Source organism: Bacillus rossius, chromosome 17 (genome assembly GCF_032445375.1).
Source record: "Bacillus rossius redtenbacheri isolate Brsri chromosome 17, Brsri_v3, whole genome shotgun sequence".
NCBI classification, from domain to species: domain Eukaryota; kingdom Metazoa; phylum Arthropoda; class Insecta; order Phasmatodea; family Bacillidae; genus Bacillus; species Bacillus rossius.
Window position 1 is genome coordinate 17,604,803 of NC_086344.1, and position 24,303 is coordinate 17,629,105.

General features: G+C 47.2%; 1 protein-coding gene across 1 annotated transcript in view; it reads right to left on the reverse strand.

The window, feature by feature from the left end:
* Positions 1 to 24,303, reverse strand: part of LOC134540951 (probable G-protein coupled receptor 179) — a 247,960-nt gene that overhangs the window by 47,594 nt on the left and 176,063 nt on the right. The window contains exons 8-11 of the mRNA XM_063384039.1: positions 21,470 to 21,714; positions 16,087 to 16,171; positions 10,375 to 10,586; positions 6,896 to 7,021 (exon numbers count right to left, since the gene is read on the reverse strand). Coding sequence (XP_063240109.1) covers positions 6,896 to 7,021; positions 10,375 to 10,586; positions 16,087 to 16,171; positions 21,470 to 21,714 — 668 coding nt within the window. The remainder of the gene's footprint in view (positions 1 to 6,895; positions 7,022 to 10,374; positions 10,587 to 16,086; positions 16,172 to 21,469; positions 21,715 to 24,303) is intronic.

Sequence of the window (24,303 nt, forward strand, 5' to 3'; positions counted from 1 at the left end):
GTTCCGCGGACAGGGAGGATATCTGGAGGATGTGCCACCGCTAGCGGAGAGGGGTTGCACCTCCGTGGGAGTGAGAGAGCGAGATCCCCCTGAGTTCCGCGGACAGGGAGGATATCTGGAGGATGTGCCAACCCTAGCGGAGAGGGGTTGCAACTCCGTGGGAGAGAGAGCGAAATCCCCTTGAGTTCCGCGGACAGGGAGGATATCTGGAGGGTGTACCACCCCTAGCGGAGAGGGGTTGCACCACCGTGGGAGAGAGAGCGAGATCCCCCTGAGATCCGCGGACAGGGAGGATATCTGGAGGATGTGCCAACCCTAGCGGAGAGGGGTTGCAACTCCGTGGGAGAGAGAGCGAAATCCCCTTGAGTTCCGCGGACAGGGAGGATATCTGGAGGATGTGCCAACCCTAGCGGAGAGGGCTTGCAACTCCGTGGGAGAGAGAGCGAAATCCCCTTGAGTTCCGCGGACAGGGAGGATATCTGGAGGGTGTACCACCCCTAGCGGAGAGGGGTTGCACCCCCGTGGGAGAAAGAGCGAGATCACCCTGAGTTCCGCGGACAGGGAGGATATCTGGAGAATGTGCCACCCCTAGCGGAGAGGGGTTGCACCCCCGTGGGAGAGAGAGCGAGATCCCCTTGAGTTCCACGGACAGGGAGGATATCTGGAGGGTGTACCACCCCTAGCGGAGAGGGGTTGCACCCCCGTTGGAGAGAGATCGAGATCCCTCTGAGTTCCGCAGACAGGGAGGATATCTGGAGGATGTGCCACCCCTAGTGGAGAGGGGTAGCACCCCCGTGGGAGAGAGAGCGAGATCCCCCTGAGTTCCGCGGACAGGGAGGATATCTGGAGAATGTGCCACCCCTAGCGGAGAGGGGTTGCACCCCCGTGGGAGAGAGAGCGAGATCCCCCTGAGTTCCGCGGACAGGGAGGATATCTGGAGGATGTGCCACCCCTAGCGGAGAGGGGTAGCACCCCCGTGGGAGAGAGAGCGAGATCCCCCTGAGTTCCGTGGACAGGGAGGATATCTGGAGGATGTGCCACCCCTAGCGGAGAGGGGTTGCACCCCCGTGGGAGAGAGAGCGAGATCCCTCTGAGTTCCGCGGACAGGGAGGATATCTGGATGGTGTACCACCCCTAGCGGAGAGGGGTTGCACCCCCGTGGGAGAGAGAGCGAGATCCCCCTGAGTTCCGCGGACAGGGAGGATATCTGGATGGTGTACCACCCCTAGCGGAGAGGGGTTGCACCCCCGTGGGAGAGAGAGCGAGATCCCCCTGAGTTCCGCGGACAGGGAAGATATCTGGAGGGTGTACCACCCCTAGCAGAGAGGGGTTGCACCCCCTGTGGGAGAGAGAGCGAGATCCCCCTGAGTTCCGCGGACAGGGAGGATATCTGGAGGATGTGCCACCCCTAGCAGAGAGGGGTTGCACCCCCGTTGGAGAAAGAGCGAGATCCCTCTGAGTTCCGCGGACAGGGAGGATATCTGGAGGATGTGCCACCCCTAGCAGAGAGGGGTTGCACCCCCGTGGGAGAAAGAGCGAGATCCCTCTGAGTTCCGCGGACAGGGAGGATATCTTGAGGATGTGCCACCCCTAGCAGAGAGGGGTTGCACCCCCGTGGGAGAAAGAGCGAGATCCCTCTGAGTTCCGCGGACAGGGAGGATATCTGGAGGATGTACCACCCCTAGCAGAGAGGGGTTGCACCCCCGTGGGAGAGAGAGCGAGATCCCCCTGAGTTCCGCGGACAGGGAAGATATCTGGAGGGTGTACCACCCCTAGCAGAGAGGGGTTGCACCCCCGTGGGAGAGAGAGCGAGATCCCCCTGAGTTCCGCGGACAGGGAAGATATCTGGAGGGTGTACCACCCCTAGCAGAGAGGGGTTGCACCCCCGTGGGAGAGAGAGCGAGATCCCCCTGAGTTCCGCGGACAGGGAGGATATCTGGAGGATGTGCCACCACTAGCAGAGAGGGGTTGCACCCCCGTGGGAGAAAGAGCGAGATCCCTCTGAGTTCCGCGGACAGGGAGGATATCTGGAGGATGTGCCACCCCTAGCAGAGAGGGGTTGCACCCCCGTGGGAGAAAGAGCGAGATCCCTCTGAGTTCCGCGGACAGGGAGGATATCTTGAGGATGTGCCACCCCTAGCAGAGAGGGGTTGCACCCCCGTGGGAGAAAGAGCGAGATCCCTCTGAGTTCCGCGGACAGGGAGGATATCTGGAGGATGTGCCACCCCTAGCAGAGAGGGGTTGCACCCCCGTGGGAGAAAGAGCGAGATCCCTCTGAGTTCCGTGGACAGGGAGGATATCTGGAGGATGTGCCACCCCTAGCAGAGAGGGGTTGCACCCCCGTGGGAGAAAGAGCGAGATCCCTCTGAGTTCCGCGGACAGGGAGGATATCTGGAGGATGTGCCACCCCTAGCAGAGAGGGGTTGCACCCCCGTGGGAGAAAGAGCGAGATCCCTCTGAGTTCCGCGGACAGGGAGGATATCTGGAGGATGAGCCACCCCTAGCAGAGAGGGGTTGCACCCCCGTGGGAGAAAGAGCGAGATCCCTCTGAGTTCCGCGGACAGGGAGGATATCTTGAGGATGTGCCACCCCTAGCAGAGAGGGGTTGCACCCCCGTGGGAGAAAGAGCGAGATCCCCTTGAGTTCCGCGGACAGGGAGGATATCTGGAGGATGTGCCACCCCTAGCAGAGAGGGGTTGCACCCCCGTGGAAGAAAGAGCGAGATCCCTCTGAGTTCCGCGGACAGGGAGGATATCTGGAGGATGTACCACCCCTAGCAGAGAGGATTTGCACCCCCGTGGGAGAGAGAGCGAGATCCCCCTGAGTTCCGCGGACAGGGAGGATATCTGGAGGATGTGCCACCACTAGCAGAGAGGGGTTGCACCCCCGTGGGAGAAAGAGCGAGATCCCTCTGAGTTCCGCGGACAGGGAGGATATCTGGAGGATGTGCCACCCCTAGTGGAGAGGGGTTGCACCCCCATGGGAGAGAGAGCGAGATCCCCCTGAGTTCCGCGGACAGGGACAATATCTGGAGGATGTGCCACCCCTAGCGGAGAGGGGTTGTAACTCCGTGGGAGAGAGAGCGAGATCCCCTTAAGTTCCGCGGACAGGGAGGATATCTGGAGGGTGTACCACCCCTAGCGGAGAGGGGTTGCAACCCCGTGGGAGAGAGAGCGAGATCCCCCTGAGTTCCGCGGACAGGAAGGATATCTGGAGGATGTGCCACCCCTAGCGGAGAGGGGTTGCACCCCCGTGGGAGAAAGAGCGAGATCCCCCTGAGTTCCGCGGACAGGGAGGATATCTGGAGGATGTGCCACCCCTAGCGGAGAGGGGTTGCACCCCCGTGGGAGAAAGAGCGAGATCCCCCTGAGTTCCGTGGACAGGGAGGATATCTGGAGGGTGTACCACCCCTAGCGGAGAGGGGTTGCACCCCCGTGGGAGAAAGAGCGAGATCCCCCTGAGTTCCGCGGACAGGGAGGATATCTGGAGGGTGTACCACCCCTAGCGGAGAGGGGTTGCACCCCCGTGGGAGAGAGAGCGAGATCCCCCTGAGTTCTGCGGACAGGGAGGATATCTGGAGGATGTGCTACCCCTAGCGGAGAGGGGTTGCACTCCCGTGGGAGAAAGAGCGAGATCTCTCTGAGTTCCGCGGACAGGGAGGATATCTGGAGGTTGTACCACCCCTAGCGGAGAGGGGTTGCACCCCCGTGGGAGAGAGAGCGAGATCCCCCTGAGTTCCGCGGACAGGGAGTATATCTGGAGGGTGTACCACCCCTAGCGGAGAGGGGTTGCACCCCCGTGGGAGAGAAAGCGAGTTCCCCCTGAGTTCCGCGGACAGGGAGGATATCTGGAGGATGTACCACCCCTAGCGGAGAGGGGTTGCACCCCCGTGGGAGAAAGAGCGAGATCCCCCTGAGTTCCGCGGACAGGGAGGATATCTGGAGGATGTGCCACCCCTAGCGGAGAGGGGTTGCACCCCCGTGGGAGAAAGAGCGAGATCCCCCTGAGTTCCGTGGACAGGGAGGATATCTGGAGGGTGTACCACCCCTAGCGGAGAGGGGTTGCACCCCCGTGGGAGAAAGAGCGAGATCCCCCTGAGTTCCGCGGACAGGGAGGATATCTGGAGGGTGTACTACCCCTAGCGGAGAGGGGTTGCACCCCCGTGGGAGAGAGAGCGAGATCCCCCTGAGTTCTGCGGACAGGGAGGATATCTGGAGGATGTGCTACCCCTAGCGGAGAGGGGTTGCACTCCCATGGGAGAAAGAGCGAGATCCCCCTGAGTTCCGTGGACAGGGAGGATATCTGGAGGGTGTACCACCCCTAGCGGAGAGGGGTTGCACCCCCGTGGGAGAAAGAGCGAGATCCCCCTGAGTTCCGCGGACAGGGAGGATATCTGGAGGGTGTACCACCCCTAGCGGAGAGGGGTTGCACCCCCGTGGGAGAGAGAGCGAGATCCCCCTGAGTTCTGCGGACAGGGAGGATATCTGGAGGATGTGCTACCCCTAGCGGAGAGGGGTTGCACTCCTGTGGGAGAAAGAGCGAGATCTCTCTGAGTTCCGCGGACAGGGAGGATATCTGGAGGGTGTACCACCCCTAGCGGAGAGGGGTTGCACCCCCGTGGGAGAGAGAGCGAGATCCCCCTGAGTTCCGCGGACAGGGAGTATATCTGGAGGGTGTACCACCCCTAGCGGAGAGGGGTTGCACCTCCGTGGGAGAGAGAGCGAGTTCCCCCTGAGTTCCGCGGACAGGGAGGATATCTGGAGGATGTACTACCCCTAGCGGAGAGGGGTTGCACCCCCGTGGGAGAGAGAGCGAGATCCCCCTGAGTTCCGCGGACAGGGAGGATATCTGGAGGGTGTACCACCCTTAGCGGAGAGGGGTTGCACCCCCGTGGGATAGAGAGCGAGATCCCCCTGAGTTCCGCGGACAGGGAGGATATCTGGAGGGTGTATCACCCCTAGCGGAGAGGGGTTGCACCCCCGTGGGAGAGTGAGCGAGAACCCTCTGAGTTCCGCGGACAGGGAGGATATCTGGAGGGTGTACTACCCCTAGCGGAGAGGGGTTGCACCCCCGTGGGAGAGAGAGCGAGATCCCCCTGAGTTCTGCGGACAGGGAGGATATCTGGAGGGTGTACCACCCCTAGCGGAGAGGGGTTGCACCCCCGTGGGAGAGAGAGCGAGATCCCCCTGAGTTCCGCGGACAGGGAGGATATCTGGAGGGTGTACCATCCCTAGCGGAGATGGGTTGCACCCCCGTGGGAGAGAGAGCGAGATCCCCCTGAGTTCCGCGGACAGGGAGGATATCTGGAGGATGTGCCACCCCTAGCGGAGAGGGGTTGCACCCCCGTGGGAGAGAGAGCGAGATCCCCCTGAGTTCCGCGGACAGGGAGGATATCTGGAGGGTGTACCACCCCTAGCGGAGAGGTGTTGCACCCCCGTGGGAGAGAGAGCGAGATCCCCCTGAGTTCCGCGGACAGGGAGGATATCTGGAGGATGTGCCACCCCTAGCGGAGAGGGGTTGCACCCCCGTGGGAGAGAGAGCGAGATCCCCCTGAGTTCCGCGGACAGGGAGGATATCTGGAGGGTGTACCACCCCTAGCGGAGAGGGGTTGCACCCCCGTGGGAGAGAGAGCGAGATCCCCCTGAGTTCCGCGGACAGGGAGGATATCTGGAGGATGTGCCACCCCTAGCGGAGAGGGGTTGCACCCCCGTGGGAGAGAGAGCGAGATCCCCCTGAGTTCCGCGGACAGGGAGGATATCTGGAGGGTGTACCACCCCTAGCGGAGAGGGGTTGCACCCCCGTGGGATAGAGAGCGAGATCCCCCTGAGTTCCGCGGACAGGGAGGATATCTGGAGGGTGTATCACCCCTAGCGGAGAGGGGTTGCACCCCCGTGGGAGAGAGAGCGAGATCCCCCTGAGTTCCGCGGACAGGGAGGATATCTGGAGGATGTGCCACCCCTAGCGGAGAGGGGTTGCACCCCCGTGGGAGAGAGAGCGAGATCCCCCTGAGTTCCGCGGACAGGGAGGATATCTGGAGGGTGTACCACCCCTAGCGGAGATGGGTTGCACCCCCGTGGGAGAGAGAGCGAGATCCCCCTGAGTTCCGCGGACAGGGAGGATATCTGGAGGATGTGCCACCCCTAGCGGAGAGGGGTTGCACCCCCGTGGGAGAGAGAGCGAGATCCCCCTGAGTTCCGCGGACAGGGAGGATATCTGGAGGGTGTACCACCCCTAGCGGAGAGGGGTTGCACCCCCGTGGGAGAGAGAGCGAGATCCCCCTGAGTTCCGCGGACAGGGAGGATATCTGGAGGGTGTATCACCCCTAGCGGAGAGGGGTTGCACCCCCGTGGGAGCAAGAGCGAGATCCCCCTGAGTTCCGCGGACAGGGAGGATATCTGGAGGGTGTACCATCCCTAGCGGAGATGGGTTGCACCCCCGTGGGAGAGAGAGCGAGATCCCCCTGAGTTCCGCGGACAGGGAGGATATCTGGAGGGTGTACCATCCCTAGTGGAGAGGGGTTGCACCCCCGTGGGAGAGAGAGCGAGATCCCCCTGAGTTCCGCGGACAGGGAGGATATCTGGAGGATGTGCCACCCCTAGCGGAGAGGGGTTGCACCCCCGTGGGAGAGAGAGCGAGATCCCCCTGAGTTCCGCGGACAGGGAGGATATCTGGAGGGTGTACCATCCCTAGCGGAGATGGGTTGCACCCCCGTGGGAGAGAGAGCGAGATCCCCCTGAGTTCCGCGGACAGGGAGGATATCTGGAGGATGTGCCACCCCTAGCGGAGAGGGGTTGCACCCCCGTGGGAGAGAGAGCGAGATCCCCCTGAGTTCCGCGGACAGGGAGGATATCTGGAGGATGTGCCACCCCTAGCGGAGAGGGGTTACACCCGTTACCTGCAGCGAGAAGCGGCGGTGGGCCACCTTGCGGCCGCCTCGGCGCTTGGATATGTGCGGGTTGTCGGCCCGGATGGTCTTGTTCTTCAGCACCTCGAGCTGCGTGTACAGGCGCTTCAGCTCCGCCTGCGGGAGAGAGAGCAGGCACTGTTAGCACAAATACTGAACAACCTTTTGAAGTAAAACTTCGGGCCGAATTTAAATGAAAATATTTCCGTGAAACATTGGTGTGATAAGTTAAATTTAATATATATATATATTTCCTAACCTAACTAAATTTTAGTGTATTTGGGAGGGGTCTGGGTTATGGAGAGACTCTAAGTGTGCCTATGCGCCTAGTCATGCAGGTTATGAACCATGCAGGAGGGTTAGCACGCATCATGTGCTAGGAAGGGGATTAGCCAGCCACGGCAGTGATTGGCGCCATGACTAACTACCCTCACTGACTATACTAGACTAATGACTATACTAGATAATTTGAGCCCAGGTAAAACCTGCATAGACACAGGGCACTGGGCACTGACATGCGGGATGCAAAAATTTCATGCACTAGAATCAAGCAGGTTGGTTCCAGGAAACAGAAGGATGGTTCCGGAAGAAGAGTTGGACAGAGTAGAAAGTCTACTAAGCAAAAGAGCTGGAGCCTGGACATTGTTGTCCGCATTTGTTTCGGTGGCACTGGTTGTTTCGGGGGTGACTTTTGTCGTTTCCCGCCAGGCTGCCAGCCAGCCTAAACTAAATTAAGAAGGGGGTGAAACATTTATGGCACTAATAAGTTGCGGACGGTGCAGAGAACTGGGCGGGCCGCGGGCTCCACGTGGCGGCGTTGAAGGTTGAACCCCGCCATGCTGCAGGGATAGGCGGGTAGCGGCGGTAGGGACCCACCTGCACCTGACTTGCTGGCATCTAGTAGGGCAGTATTTGGGCAGAGGGCAACACAATGGGGTTTGAGCTTATTTTGAAGTGAGTAAATTTTTTTAAAATTCATGTTTATTTAGAAAATTGTATTTTGTCTCTCATTCTCTCTTTCTCTCTGCCGTTTTACCTCTTACGATAGACTTACGAGTGAAGGTTTGAATTCCCAAAGAAGTTTCGCTTCTGTCACGTGTATGAAGGTTACACGCGCTTTTTTTGTGGATAGATTTCGAAGAAATAATACCTGTTGTAGCCGTTAACATGATGCGACTTCCGGAAAATATCTATGCAGTTTTTCGTTTCATGGTCCATAGACCCCAAAACCATAGTCAACTCAAAAGTTTATATGTATAATAATAATTTCGGTCTTCAAATCGAATGTTTCTATAATCGACTTAGCTGCTCTAGCAGTGAGTTCTAGCGGTGGGTGCGGAAACTAAATGTGATTCGCGTCAAGAAATTTAGTTGAAGACACGCTCGGCATTATTTTCAAGAATTCTAACTTACATTTCGTGTCCAATTTTCGTATTTAAGTGTATTTGCAAACATGAGAACATGTTATTTTTCTCGTCACGGAGGTTAGATGTTAAGCTCTCTGGCAAAATTGAAAAACTCGTTAATACTTTATTTTGTATGACTTCTTCAATTCGACCAAAAGCTTTATAACTTATTTTGGAGGGCATTGAACCAGTAGTAAACAAGCGATAAAATAAAGGACCAAATCAAAAGTAAACTATGCATGACTGACTACTTTAAGTTATTTGCCGATGTACAAATTATAAGTATTTGCTTCAATATGCCGGGATATTTGGAGGCTAACCTGTGGGTCATTCAATGTGCGAAATTTTCCAGTCCCTAGTTGTCATGTTACGATCCATCACTAAACATCATCGTTCATCATAACTAGTCACTTTCCATCTTGTTAGAGATCTGCAAAATTCGCGATATTTTCTTGATGTAGGATAAACACTACACTCTTATGCACAAATAAGTATATGTACCAGGCTGAGTCTTTTAAAACGAGGCCCCTTTACCAGCCGTGGCACAAACCAACCTAGGCGTCACTCTGCAGATTTATCACCTTGAGGGTTCTTCTTGTAGGGAGGGAGCTCTACACAGAAAAATATTTGCTCTGTACTTTTACAAAATATTCCTTTGCAAACCAGTTGCCAAGAAGTAGTTTGTAACTCTACAAGAAAAAACAATTGTAACTTTGTACAACACATGGCTATAGCTATTTTTGCATTTATGAAATAACATTAATCAGGGATTATTACTATGTATTAGCTAACGAAAATTTGTGAAAAGTTTTATATTGTAAATAAGGTTTCATTAAAACAAATTGTTAATAAACAATAAAAATTTCGAATATTAAAATAAGCTTTTATTTTGTGGTATAGTGCTTATTAATGTGCCCAGTTAAACCTGGAAAGCCATAGCCAACAACTGAGAATCAGCTCTCAAGGGGGGTTTAGACCGGGCCATGCCGGGTGCTTCAGCTAGTCTACTTAATTAAATTCTTGACACAGACAGACAACGCACAGTTAAAAACCGGTTGGTCTAAAAACATGAAATTTGCACAGATATTCCTTATATAGGCTAACATAGGTGAGTACTAAGAAAGCAGTATTGAAAATTCAAACCGCTAACGGGGGTTGGATAGGGGATTAAAATTTGGCAAATCCCATCGGGCATACGGCTAGTATAAATATAGGCCCTATATAAATGTAAATATTTGATTCGCTAAAAAATTTAAATCTCCGAAATTTCGTCACCGATTGCTTTCAAATTTTGACACAACGTTGCATTCGAATACGAGCGTGTTTTTATTTATCTATGCCACACCTGTGACAGGTAAAAAAAAATTGGTTGTCTGTAAAGTCGGTTTACGGACGATAGTTTAACGTGACAACGTCATAACAAAACATTGATGAAATGATTGTATACTTTTATGAATAAAATTGAATCATTTTATTGAATTATCACTATTATGTATGGATACAAAGGAGTGAAATTAAATCTACAATTTAATTGATAAATTTAATTTTATTTGCACTCATTAATTCAAATATGTTTATTACTTTAACGAAGAGATTATTTTAACTATAACTTTTATACATGTTTGCTATTTAACTTCTTCCAATCTGTGTTATTCTGTTAAGGATAGGACGATGATAGGAAAAGTAGGAAACTAATGGGAGTGTTTCAAGTTTAATGTGCCTCGAAAAAGTCAAATAGATGGTTGTTCCAATCGAGTGGAAGAGAGATAGATGCGGCGCAAGCGTACAATGAGCGTAACGGGACAATGTGCGCAACGGGACACTTTTTGTGCGTGCAGCCGGTGTTCATCGATTTATTAGACGTTGTCACGTCAAAAACATAGCTCATTTAATATTTTCATTGCGACAAAGTGACTTGTATAAAGATATATAGATAGAGGTATAAAGAGGAGAGAGATATAGATAGAGAGATAGGCCGATGGAGATATGCTACACGAATACAAACAAGTAACAACAAGGGTTTGATGTAGGCGCTGGAAGGCGTGTCGCGGTCGGCGCGCTCACCCGGATGTCCTCGGGGTTCATGTCGGCCAGGTTGATCTCGCCGACGTCCGCCTCCCCGCCGCCGGGCGTCGCGACGCCATCCTGCGGCTTGAAGGCGTCCAGCGGCGTCCTGGCGGAGAACTCCTGCGCCGTGTAGCGGCGCGCGGCGCGCGAGTCGCCCGCCTGCCGGCGCTGGTACCACAGCTGCGGAGGAGGCGTGTGCGTGTGTCCCACTGCGTCTCGCACGTCCCGGGGACGACCCACAACGCCGAAATACCCAACGCCGAATGCCAAATTGACTACAACGCCGACATTCAGAAAACTGATGTATACCACAACGCCGATATACATTAACGCCGAAAAATGTCATTGCAAGACTGCCACAAAGGTTAGGTTAGGTAAGGTTAGCACACAAATTCATTCAGTTGTTTTTAATTTTGCTCCTGTGCCCCCCCCCCCCTCCCCGCATCAACATTTTTCGGCGTTTATGTATTTCGGCATTGTGGTACACAGCAGTTTTCTAGCTGTCGGCGTTGCGGTCAATTTGGCATTCGGCGTTATGGTTTTCGCCGTTATTGTACGTTCGACGTTCTGGTATTTCGGCTTTGTGGTAACGACCCACACATCCCTTGCATCAGAGAACCACTTTCGTGGCCTCCGAGGTCCACTTCCACGCCGTGTCCATTTTTAACCACGAAGTACGCGTAGCTTGGCTTCTGGGTTGTAGCCGCGTCCTTGGCGAATAATTCACCGATGTTTCGGTCGACATTGCAGTCACCATCATCATCAGGGAGCAGTTACCTACTGTACGTAATGATGGCGACTGCAATGTCGACCGAAACATCGGTGAATTATTCGCCAAGGACGCGGCTACAACCCAGAAGCCAAGCTACTGTAGGTATAGTATAGGTAACTGCTCCCTGATAATGGTTACTGTGCAATGTCAACCGAAACGTCGGTGAATTATTCGCCAAGGACGCGGCTACAACCTGGAAGCCAAGCTACTTCAGACAACGGCCGTGAAAGCCTGCGAATACTATTAACTTTCAACCCTAAACTTGTCGACAATCTTACGTTCTTTCCAGTGAAATACAACCCTTAGATATACGATATGTAAAAGGTTTGGAGTAGAAAAGAGTCGAGTACCGAACTGAGACACTATTTATAATTCTTCATACTGCTCACATGAAAAAAAATATATATATTTTTTGTGACATAGGCACGGAAACAAAAACGTGAAAATGGCGGGTCCTTAAGAGCTACCATCCGAAGTTGTGGTCAGCAGTTGATTTACCGCCATCCAGGTAGTATTTGGAATGGAATGAAGATGGTGCCTGCAGTTGCAACCCGAATCTTTGACACGGTTCCTTCGTATTCTGCATATGACTACATTATATACATATTGCTAATAGATCTTTCGAAATAGACTAAATAAAAAGACTACACAATATATAGTTTTAATATTTTGGACTTACTAATTCCAGCGCTAAAAGAAGACTGTTAAATACATATATATTTTAAAAACTAAAAATATTTTAAGTTATGGACAGGTACTGATATTTCCACAACAAGGTTTTAAGTATGAGGGAAAATAGTGGCAGACTCAACTTAGGATTTAGGTGAAAGTAAATACCGAATGGTTTTGGGGTGGTATGGAATACTTCTTAGTTAAATAGGGAGTCAGAAACTTCCCAAAATTGTAGTCCCTTTAAAGGGTACTTTAACAGATTTATGACACCTTGAAATGTCATTATCAAAACTAGGTTTTATCTGATTTTTAACCGAATTAAAGTTTTCATAAATTACACACAGTGTGGTTTTCCCGGGGAACATATTTATTTATAAAATTAATGTTCCATTAACATGTTTTCAGATATCATCCCTTCTAACAATCTCCAACGAGAAGATAAAAACATTCCATTTCCATATCTGTTTGCTAGGTGACGGACAGGACTAGGTACGACTTTAATGGGCATTGTGACAGTAGATGATCAGATTAAAAACTATGTTAACCACGATACAGAGTGCAAACAGGCAATCTCATTTTAGGCATGAGTATGAACATGATATTTAAAATACGACTATAGGCTCGTTGTTGGAGTTGGCCGATGGAAGATCTCCATTAAATACTTCGCAGATAATATGTATAACTCTAGTGAAGCATATGGTGATCAATACGATAGTGAATTTGACCAATGTCAAACACAATTAAACATAATGCAATCGGAAGTGGGGTGGAATATGTTAAGAAGTGTATCAGTGGTATCAGATGCCAAACACAGTAAAAAATTTCGCAAGCACGAGTAGACAATAATAAGCCAAATGATGGTGGAGGTGTCAGATTCCTAACGCTATTAACCACATTAGATACAGAAATAGAAATGAAAAAAATAAGAATAACAATTTTAACAATGAGGATGCTAAAAGCTGTTCAACACATTGTTGGCATAAATAGAAATGAAAATAAATAAGCGAGCCTGTGGTGGAGGTGTGAAATACTGTACCCCCCTTAGACCCAAAAATTTGCGGAAGGCAGGATACAAAGAATAGACAGCTAAATAGTGAGTTAGTTATGTATTATTTGGTTCTTTATATGACCATAAAACAAATATAAGCAGAACATGCCAAACAATATATAAGGATATTAAATTTAACAATTAACAACAGGGTATATCAGGCTTCGCCCCTCTTGACTAGAAGTACATAACACTATAAAATAACAAGTATACCTATAACCCCCCCGGTGCACCACGGGTGTCGCACATGAACTAGATGCTGTTCTGACTTGGTTAACATCAAAAACCACCACAATAAATATAAAATACAATATTACTTAAAAAAAACAATATCACTTAAAACTGCAACCTAAAATACATATATATATATAAATATATATATATATATATATATAAAATATTACCACCTTTCACAAAATAAATTAGGTGCTCGGTTCAGTTAATCTACTCATTCAATGTTTTTTGGCAAAATAATTACTTGTTGCCTCAAACTTTTCCAGTCCAATTCGAAAGTTCATAATCAGGCAGTAAAGAAAAAATATGTATATACGATAAATGATTATAATAGTTCACAGCCAATTTTCTGCCTCACAAAATACCCTATCGAGCACCTGAGTACACACCTTTCGAAATTAACTTGATAAATACCTACATAAAAATTTATAATGTTATAAAAATTGCAACAAAAAATTACAATAAAATCTCATTAAAAAAACAAATTTACCCAGTACGCATAACTCGCATAAAGGGTACAAAATATTAACAATTTCCCTCCCAAATAGGTAACCACTCAATTCCAGACTTGACGACGTAGTTACTTGCGGCTGTGTCTAATAAAAAAAATTGCTTCAAAAAATTACAGTTATATTCAAACGTTATCTCGAAGGTGAAAAATACCGGCGTAGCGTAGGCCACAAAGTCTACCCAGCGAAGGTCCACAGAAGGTCCGTCTGACGTAATATAGACGAAGACTAAATTTCAAAACTTACAGTTTATCTGTTGCCATCTACTTCCGGAGATATCCAATCAAGAAGCCTCGCAGACAAGCCTTAACAGGGTTAAAGAAGGATCAGCAGCACGCACGGCACCATTTGACGTCCACGACATTAGCGACTAGGCCCACTCTACAAAATTTTTAAATTCTCGATATACTAAAAATAAAATTTTTCTCCTCATTGGTAATAACTGCGTAGAACACTGCTGCACTCGAACATGGTATAACCGACGGAGCAAAACCTGCCGTAACTTAAGTTCTTATATTCCACCAAGGATTTACCGAACTTCCACACTAAGTTACAGCCATGAAATTCATTCCCGCAGCCACTCCATCGGCAGTAAAAGGTAACCCACTCAGGCCATGGCTCGTAGCAGACAGACCCGCCTCAGAGAAAACTCGTCAACAACTCCGCGCGCCACAGGTACCAACCTCAACCCACCAAAAGGAAAACACATGACAAACGCAAACACTGAGTACCGAAAATAGCCGATCAGAGCCTCACGAAAGCATGAGCTGCTCTAGATCCTGACAATCTGAAACGTGCCCGCGCTCCTAGATCCACACCGGCCAAAACACCAAATCTGAGGGAACGGCTCGCGCCGCCACACGGCAAACGGTAAATAACACTGCGCCAGTACACAAAAATAACCGCCACCAAATGTGACGTGACACACACGTCACAGCCACCCCTCCTAAAAACACACCCCCCCGGGAAAGAAAAACCAAAGGAAACAAAAGCTTCAAATTTGTCAACTACCTCCAATGCTAACTCACCACACCAAAACAAACAAGGATGCACAAACCAAAAACTGAGGAGATCAACAAAAACTACATCAAGGAGCCAAAAGAAAGATCTCAAGAGGACAGAGGATGCTGGTGCCTAAAGCAACAACCAAATCCACACAACCTCCTAGGATGGAATATACTTTTTCACCGCTGACAGATGAGCTTTCTTCACAACTCTGCCATCTTCAAGGTCCACAAGATTTACAGTGACTGGGGTCAAGAAACTTTGGACTCTATAAAGTCCTTCATATGCCAAACTAAGCTTGCTCGACACAAAATCTACCTTTTTGCTCAACGTAACCTTCCGACAAACCACCAAATCACCAATATTGATATTGCACTCAATGCGACCTTTGTTGTAGCGTTTACTCATGGTTTGATGAGCCTTCACCAAGGATTTGTCCACTTTGGACCAGATTTCCTCCAACTCTTTTCCGGTGGCCTCAAAACAGGAGGGAGAAATTCCCCATATACTCAATAAGGGATGAGGTAATTCTCTACCAAATAGAACCATGTTAGGTGACTTTTCGGTAGCTCCATGAGGAACTGAATTCAAGGCAACATTTAATAGCGGCAACACTGTGTCCCAAAACCTTTGGTTTCGATGATGAAAAATGGTCAAAGCTACTTTGACAGTCTTGTTCACCCGTTCGACTAGATTTGGGCAAGGGTAATATGGGCTTGTGTGTACTTGCTTCACACCCCATTTAAAGCACATATCCGACATAGTTTTAGAAGTAAAGTAGGAAGCATTGTCTGAAATTAAGAGTTCTGGACTACCAAATATTTTCCAGGCTTCACGTTCTAGCTTTCCACTAATGGTACTGGCTTTCATATCCCTAAGAGGGAACAGAATGATGAACCTAGAGAACCCATCAACCAACAATAAGATGCAGTTATTTCCGCTACTGGATCGAGGAAGAGGTCCGAAGATGTCTATAAAGACTCTTTGCCATACCCGCTCTGGGATTTGTACAGAATAAGGGCCCATTCTGGAGTTCTGGGGCTGCTTAGCCAACTGACAGTGGGAACACTTTGCCACATACATTTTTATGTCCTCATGCATGCCAGCCCAATAGAATTCCCTACGAATCTTGGCCTCTGTTTTACTAACCCCCATATGGCCTCCCACCGGGGTGTCATGAAAATAGCGCAGAACCATCGCTCTCGCAGCTTTAGGAACCCAAGCAAATCTTCTACCTTGCTTGTTGACAAAATAAAGAATCTGTTTATATATGACAAAATTCTTACAAGTGCCTCCCTCACATTTCTGATGAAGAAAAACCCCATCAGGATCATCTCTCTGCCACTCACCCAAATTAGTGAAAAACTCTGGAATAGATTGAAGAAATAAACAGGCCCCTATTGTTACTTTTCCTTGTACCTCAAATTCACCCTGACTATGCAATGATAAGACTTCCTCAGAAGGCTCACTCTCCCGCACCTCAAACTCACTTTGGTCATACATGCGCGACAGGGCATCTGCCACGTTATTATCTGCTCCTTTGACATGGACAATCTTAAAACGGAAACGGGTCAATCGCATAATCCACCTTCCTATTTTTCCTAACTGCCTAGGATGGGAGAAAACCCAAGTCAACGCTTGATTATCAGTTAGGAGGTCAAACTCATCATGTTCAATATAACAGGCAAAACGTTCAACTCCAAAAATACAAGCCAAGGCTTCCTTTTCATACGCGCTGTAGGCTTGTTCGTGGTCATTTAGGGTTCTACTCGCGTAGGCAATCGGACGCCGATTTCCCTCATCTCCCTGCAGAAGCACAACACCTACCGCTAGACTACTGGCATCAACTTGCACAGTGAATCTCTCATTGAAATTGGGCAAAGCTAAAACAGGGGGATGGGAGATGGCCCATTTCAAGTCTGCAAAGGCAACTCGTTGTTCCTCACCCCAGTGAAAAATGCAGTTTTTCTTCTTAAGAGCGTTTAAGGGAGCACAGCGCTCAGCATAATTTGGCACAAATTTTGAGAAGTAACCCATCATTCCCAAAAAACGCATCACCCCCTTTACGTTTTTGGGTTCAGGAAAATTCACTATTGGGGAGATCTTCTCGGGATCCATAATCAACTTCCCTTCACACACCAGAAACCCTAAGAATTTGATTTGGTCACTGGCCCACACAATCTTTCCAGGGTTCACTGTGAGACCTGCCCAACGAAGTTTCTCCAAAACTAATTTGATGTGTTCCAAGTGTCCTTCAAAGGACTCAGAATAAATGAGGATATCATCCAGGAAGGATACCACAAATTTGAATTGAAAATCTTCCAACAGGGAACTTAGAATACGCGACAAACATTGTCCTCCAAAATTCACCCCGAAAGGCACGCGCTCCCACTGATAGTGTCCCCAAGGAGTCACGAAACCTGTGTACATCTTGCTGGATTCATCTAGTACACACTGATGAAAGGCGGAATTTAAATCCAGCACAGTAAAGAATTTGGCTTGACTCAGATACTGAAACAGAGTTTCGATATTTGGCATCGGAAATGGGTCTACTTTTACTTTCTGGTTCAGTTGGCGATAATCTAATACAAGTCTAAATTTTCCGGGCTCCTTCTTTTTCACCAAGAAAGCTGGCGAAGCATATGGGGAAAGAGTGTGCTTTATCACTCCTTGCTGTTCCAGCTCCTTTATAATTCCCCTAAAGGCATGAAGTTTGGGAGGAGAACACTGATATGGGCGGCATTTTATGGGTTCTTCGTCACTCACTTTTATTTTATAGGGCAATAGTTCACATTTACCCAAACGTTTGGTAACAACATCTCCAAACTCATCAATGAGTTCCTGTAATACCTTTTCCTGTTCCACATTTAATCCTTTCTCTCTTGCCTCAATACCAGAGTATGCTTTCACCCCATGCTTTAATTTCTTAGCTAGAGGAATTAAAACATTTTTGTCGAAACCAAAAATTAACCTATGCCCTGAGCAATCCACAAGAGCTCGCGATTCCTCAAGAAAGTTTAGCCCCAGCAACATATCACACAGAAGCCCAGGCAGAATCCAGAACTTTCTACTCCATGAAAACTTTCCTATTTTAAAATGTATTAACACATTAACCTTCACCTGAACACAACCACCATATGCTACCTGTAAGCGGAAACCTTCTTCAACCATGATTTTATTTTTCAACTCTGGCATCTCCTTGACAACCTGGCTCACAAATTTCTGACTAACAAAACAATTGGTTGCCCCCGTATCAATCATGGCTTGTATAGTGATGTCACCAATATTCACATCAACCCAAAGGCTGCTTGTTTTCTTCCCTCCAGACCCATGCTTTATAATCGCAACATGCTGCTCATCCACCACACTAACATTGGCTGCCTCCGAACTGCTCCTTTTATCCCTATTATTTCTGCACTCCCTAGCAAAATGTCCATTCTTCCCACAATTATAACATTTACGCCCTATCGCACTATCACCCCTACATTTAGGAGCTATATGCCCCACTTTGCCACACTTGAAACAGACCACTGTTTTCCCACTATTTCCTGCCGGTTCTGAAACTTCCTTGACACCCAAACCAACTTCGCTTGATTTTCCATGAGACACTTGCACAAAATACTTTTGGCAAGCATACATAAGATTGTCAACCTGCATAGCCCAGGAATTTAACTCAATCTTAGTAGTTGGCAAGGTCAAAAAGGCACATTGTTGTCTCATGGCGGGGGCCATGTTTTCCAAGACCAACGAGATAAATTCATTATCGGAAAATTCCATCCCCAACGCATAAGCCGCCTCTCCAACATCTTGCACAAACTCTACCATCCTTTCCTTGGGCCTTTGAAAACGTTTAACAACATTGTTTATTAAATCCTCCTTTTCACGTGTGGGACAAAGCACCACCCAGAGCTGCTTCTTCACAGTAACCCAACTATCACCATTTTCTAGACCGGCCAGGAAAACCTCCAATGCCACCCCTGAGACTCGACATAACAACCCTTGAATGAGGTCCATATCTGACCGTAACAGTAGACTTCATTTAACCCTGTCCACAGCAACGATAAAACTCAATAATTCGCAAGGTTCAAAAGATTTCAACATTGGCACATTATGCAGCGTAGACAACGCTAATCGACTTTTGAAATCAGTACTTTCCACAGTGCCCCCCACACTGCATGCCCCCTCCTGCACATCCCCTTTATTTCCTTTTAAGTACGCAACAAACCGTTTCCTTAAGGTATCAATATCTTCAGTCTCTTCAACTGTGAGACCAGCAGCAATTAAGTTTGTTTTCAAGTCTGGTTTTGATAGTTTCTGAACCCACGCCGTCGGCATAATGAATGGTGATTTGTCACAACGATACTAACACCCAAGATAAACCGCAACTAACACCACTGCTCTCGCTGTAGCAGAGTGGCGCAGCCTGTACCCCCCTTAGACCCAAAAATTTGCGGAAGGCAGGATACAAAGAATAGACAGCGAAATAGTGAGTTAGTTATGTATTATTTGGTTCTTTATATGACCATAAAACAAATATAAGCAGAACATGCCAAACAATATATAAGGATATTAAATTTAACAATTAACAACAGGGTATATCAGGCTTCGCCCCTCTTGACTAGAAGTACATAACACTATAAAATAACAAGTATACCTATAACCCCCCCGGTGCACCACGGGTGTCGCACATGAACTAGATGCTGTTCTGACTTGGTTAACATCAAAAACCACCACAATAAATATAAAATACAATATTACTTAAAAAAAACAATATCACTTAAAACTGCAACCTAAAATACATATATATATAAATATATATATATATATATATATATAAATATAAAATATTACCACCTTTCACAAAATAAATTAGGTGCTCGGTTCAGTTAATCTACTCATTCAATGTTTTTTGGCAAAATAATTACTTGTTGCCTCAAACTTTTCCAGTCCAATTCGAAAGTTCATAATCAGGCAGTAAAGAAAAAATATGTATATACGATAAATGATTATAATAGTTCACAGCCAATTTTCTGCCTCACAAAATACCCTATCGAGCACCTGAGTACACACCTTTCGAAATTAACTTGATAAATACCTACATAAAAATTTATAATGTTATAAAAATTGCAACAAAAAATTACAATAAAATCTCATTAAAAAAACAAATTTACCCAGTACGCATAACTCGCATAAAGGGTACAAAATATTAACAATTTCCCTCCCAAATAGGTAACCACTCAATTCCAGACTTGACGACGTAGTTACTTGCGGCTGTGTCTAATAAAAAAAATTGCTTCAAAAAATTACAGTTATATTCAAACGTTATCTCGAAGGTGAAAAATACCGGCGTAGCGTAGGCCACAAAGTCTACCCAGCGAAGGTCCACAGAAGGTCCGTCTGACGTAATATAGACGAAGACTAAATTTCAAAACTTACAGTTTATCTGTTGCCATCTACTTCCGGAGATATCCAATCAAGAAGCCTCGCAGACAAGCCTTAACAGGGTTAAAGAAGGATCAGCAGCACGCACGGCACCATTTGACGTCCACGACATTAGCGACTAGGCCCACTCTACAAAATTTTTAAATTCTCGATATACTAAAAATAAAATTTTTCTCCTCATTGGTAATAACTGCGTAGAACACTGCTGCACTCGAACATGGTATAACCGACGGAGCAAAACCTGCCGTAACTTAAGTTCTTATATTCCCCACTCAGGCCATGGCTCGTAGCAGACAGACCCTCCTCAGAGAAAACTCGTCAACAACTCCGCGCGCCACAGGTACCAACCTCAACCCACCAAAAGGAAAACACATGACAAACGCAAACACTGAGTACCGAAAATAGCCGATCAGAGCCTCACGAAAGCACGAGCGGCTCTAGATCCTGACAATCTGAAACGTGCCCGCGCTCCTAGATCCACACCGGCCAAAACACCAAATCTGAGGGAACGGCTCGCGCCGCCACACGGCAAACGGTAAATAACACTGCGCCAGTACACAAAAATAACCGCCACCAAATGTGACGTGACACACACGTCACAATACCAAACCCCGTTACCCACAACTCAAACAGGGAGAGCTCACCTTAGACACTATGTATAGTAACAATCAGCATAATAGTGGAGGTATCAGATGACATACCCCGTTAACCACGTCACAAACAGGGAGGGCTCACCTTAGGCATGTATATGACGATCAGCACAATGGTGGAGGTATCAGATGCCAAACGTCACAAACAGGCAGGGCTCACCTTAGGCATGTATATGACGATCAGCACAATGGTGGAGGTATCAGATGCCAAACGTCACAAACAGGCAGGGCTCACCTTAGGCATGTATATGACGATCAGCAGAATGGTGGAGGTATCAGATGCCAAACGTCACAAACAGGCAGGGCTCACCTTAGGCATGTATATGACGATCAGCACAATGGTGGAGGTATCAGATGCCAAACGTCACAAACAGGCAGGGCTCACCTTAGGCATGTATATGACGATCAGCACAATGGTGGAGGTATCAGATGCCAAACGTCACAAACAGGGAGGGCTCACCTTAGGCATGTATATGACGATCAGCACAATGGTGGAGGTATCAGATGCCAAACGTCACAAACAGGCAGGGCTCACCTTAGGCATGTATATGACGATCAGCACAATGGTGGAGGTATCAGATGCCAAACGTCACAAACAGGGAGGGCTCACCTTAGGCATGTATATGACGATCAGCACAATGGTGGAGGTATCAGATGCCAAACGTCACAAACAGGGAGGGCTCACCTTAGGCATGTATATGACGATCAGCACAATGGTGGAGGTATCAGATGCCAAACGTCACAAACAGGGAGGGCTCACCTTAGGCACGAATATGACGATCAGCACGACGGTGGAGGTGAGCTGGCTGCGCGCGAAGTAGGCGAGGTAGGCGGCGTCGGGGTGCAGCGACGCCGCGTAGAAGACGCGCAGCACGTAGAAGGCGCCGCTCACGCACGCCTCCACGCAGATGGCGAGGCACAGGAAGCGTCTCTCCTGGAACTGCGTCGCGGCGTTGCGGCACGCGTAGCTCAGGTGGACGCCGAACACCAGGATCAGGATCTCGCCTGCGAGTGAGACCGGCTCTCTAGCTCCGACTCCAGGGAATAACGAACAATAGGGGGTTCTTATTTATTTGAACATAAATATAAATGTAAACTTACAGATGTTTCTAAATTTGTACATTTATATGAAAAAAAAACATCTATCACTGAAGTAGCTTGGCTTCTGGGTTGTAGTCGTGCCCTTGGCGATAAATTCACCGACGTTTCGGTCGACATTGCAGTCGCTATCATCAGGGAGCAGTTACCTATTGTTACCTACAACCTTAGCAGGTAACTGCTCCCTGATGATGGCGACTGTAATGTCGACCGAAAACGTAGGTGAATTTATCGCCAAGGACACGGCTACAACCCAGATGCCAAGCTACTTCAGACAATGGCCGTGAAAGCCTGCGAACATTATTAATATGTATCACTGCAAAATTTGTTCGCTCTTATACTGGGTTACGATTCTTACCCAGACGATTATGCTTTGCTTTGACCCAGTACCTCCATTATTTCAAATTTGTTTGTAAAGCATTCCTCGAATAGATCTCCAGTATTAACTGCGCACATTTAGAAGGATCGTAAAAGCAAATAAATTCAAATTGTAATTTTACTTTCATTTCCATAGTTTAATAAAAATATGCTTGAATAAAACATCAGTAGAATAAACAATTTTGTGCCTTCTTTGGTAAAATATACTTAGTATTTTTTAAAAAATCGTATTTCATATATGCAAAAATACCATAGCCGTGTGTCTACAAATGTACAATATCTTTCTTTTAGTATTACAAACAATTTTTTGGTAACTAGTTTTCATAGGAGTCTTTTGTAAAAGTACAGAAATCTTTTTTTTTTCTGTGTTACGGCTCCTTGAAAATAAGGCGAATAATAATTAAAATGAAATTTTGGTTAGGTTGTGTCAGCTACATCAATAATACGCAATTAGTATGTAATATTTAATTTATGTTGTTGATCTGAAATAACTAACCTTTTAGGAGGAGCTATACGTATAATCGGTTTTTATCTATAATTTACCATGGAGTAAGCAATAGACAGGGGAAAGCATTGTGTGATGTAGTCGAAATTCAAATTTTACCACACCATTAGGTGAATGAATATCCAAACAACAATTTTTTGGAGGGAATCACTGTCATGTAGGAAAATGCTGCTCCTTATTTTATATATCAATGTATATATAACTATTTTTTTATAATATAACAAACTGATTGTTTACACATTTTTGAAAATTTATTTGTATTAAAAACATGATTATTTTATTCATAATAATAATAATAAAACAATATGAAATGTTAACTCGACCTTTAGAATATGACACCGATTAATTAAAACATTCAAACATTTGCGGATCGTCGGATTTCCCCTCCCTCTAATACATCCTATCGCCTTATTGAAAAACCCAATACATTGCGGAAAAAAATTCCTGGACATTGAAGTTAATAAGAATGACTTAGAATGTCCGTCGTTAAACTCTATTCACTGCCATAAGATAACATCATTTCCAAACAATGTTCACGATGCAAACGCCTCACTCCATCTAATGTTCAACATGTCCCGCATACATTACGTATTCTATCAGCTGGACAGAAAGATTTCTCTACGCCGTTTCCATGAAGATTCATTCATGCATGTTTTTGGTCGGACCAGAAACTATCTACGTTTAGAAGTGTCAACAACAGGCAACAAATTGGTTTTCTTTAGAAAAAAACACCAACGTAAATTTTTCTGCTACTGCCTTATAATGTCTTAGGCAACGTACTTATAATTCTTCATTTGTCAAGACGAAGGTGTTTACACAGTAATAAAATGTCTGGAATCTATGTTGGATATGACGTTCCTAACTTGGCACTCCAAGGTACCACCACTGATGGAATTTAACCCCCCTAAAAAATGCCAAAAAAATATTTGCCCATCAGCTTTCTAACATAGCAAAGACTTAACCCAAAATAACATGTACTACACATTTGAATGATTCAGCGATGAATATTTGACTAGCCATTTTGTTAGAATATATATTACCGTGACTAATTCACCTTGTGATTTCCAAATTCCCGGCACTTTTCAGGGTTTACCAGTTCAAACCTAGCTTGTCTTGCACCTGTTCAATTTTGACACGTTAATTTCTCACCGGAACTATAGTTCGACCGAAGAAATAGAAAGGGTTCAGATTAAACGGGACGCACCATAGAGTCAAAGCTCCTCTGTTGGATATTCCTGTGTCACATCTTGTGTAGAAAAAGATTCACTTTGCATCTCGGGCAAGTTAATACGTACGGAGAAGGATGAAAAAGATTTCGCAGAGGAAATGTGTGAGTGGTGTTGTTGCAGGGGAAATTTGCGTAGCCTACACACAAGATTTTTGATGTCTTTTTTTAGGTTCCCTTTCCTTTTTTTTTTTGTACATTTCCTGATGTACACGGCTCTGTTTTCTCTCCCCTGAGGGGTGAGCTCTCGCCGCGGTGGCACACAGGGTCTTGTCGGCCGATACTTTCATCCCGTGTTCTCCAGCAAGCGGTTTATCGCCTCTTCCACTCTTCCTCTTCCACCCTCCCCTTCCCAACCACGAAGCTTCGCCAAGAGAACAAACCACCG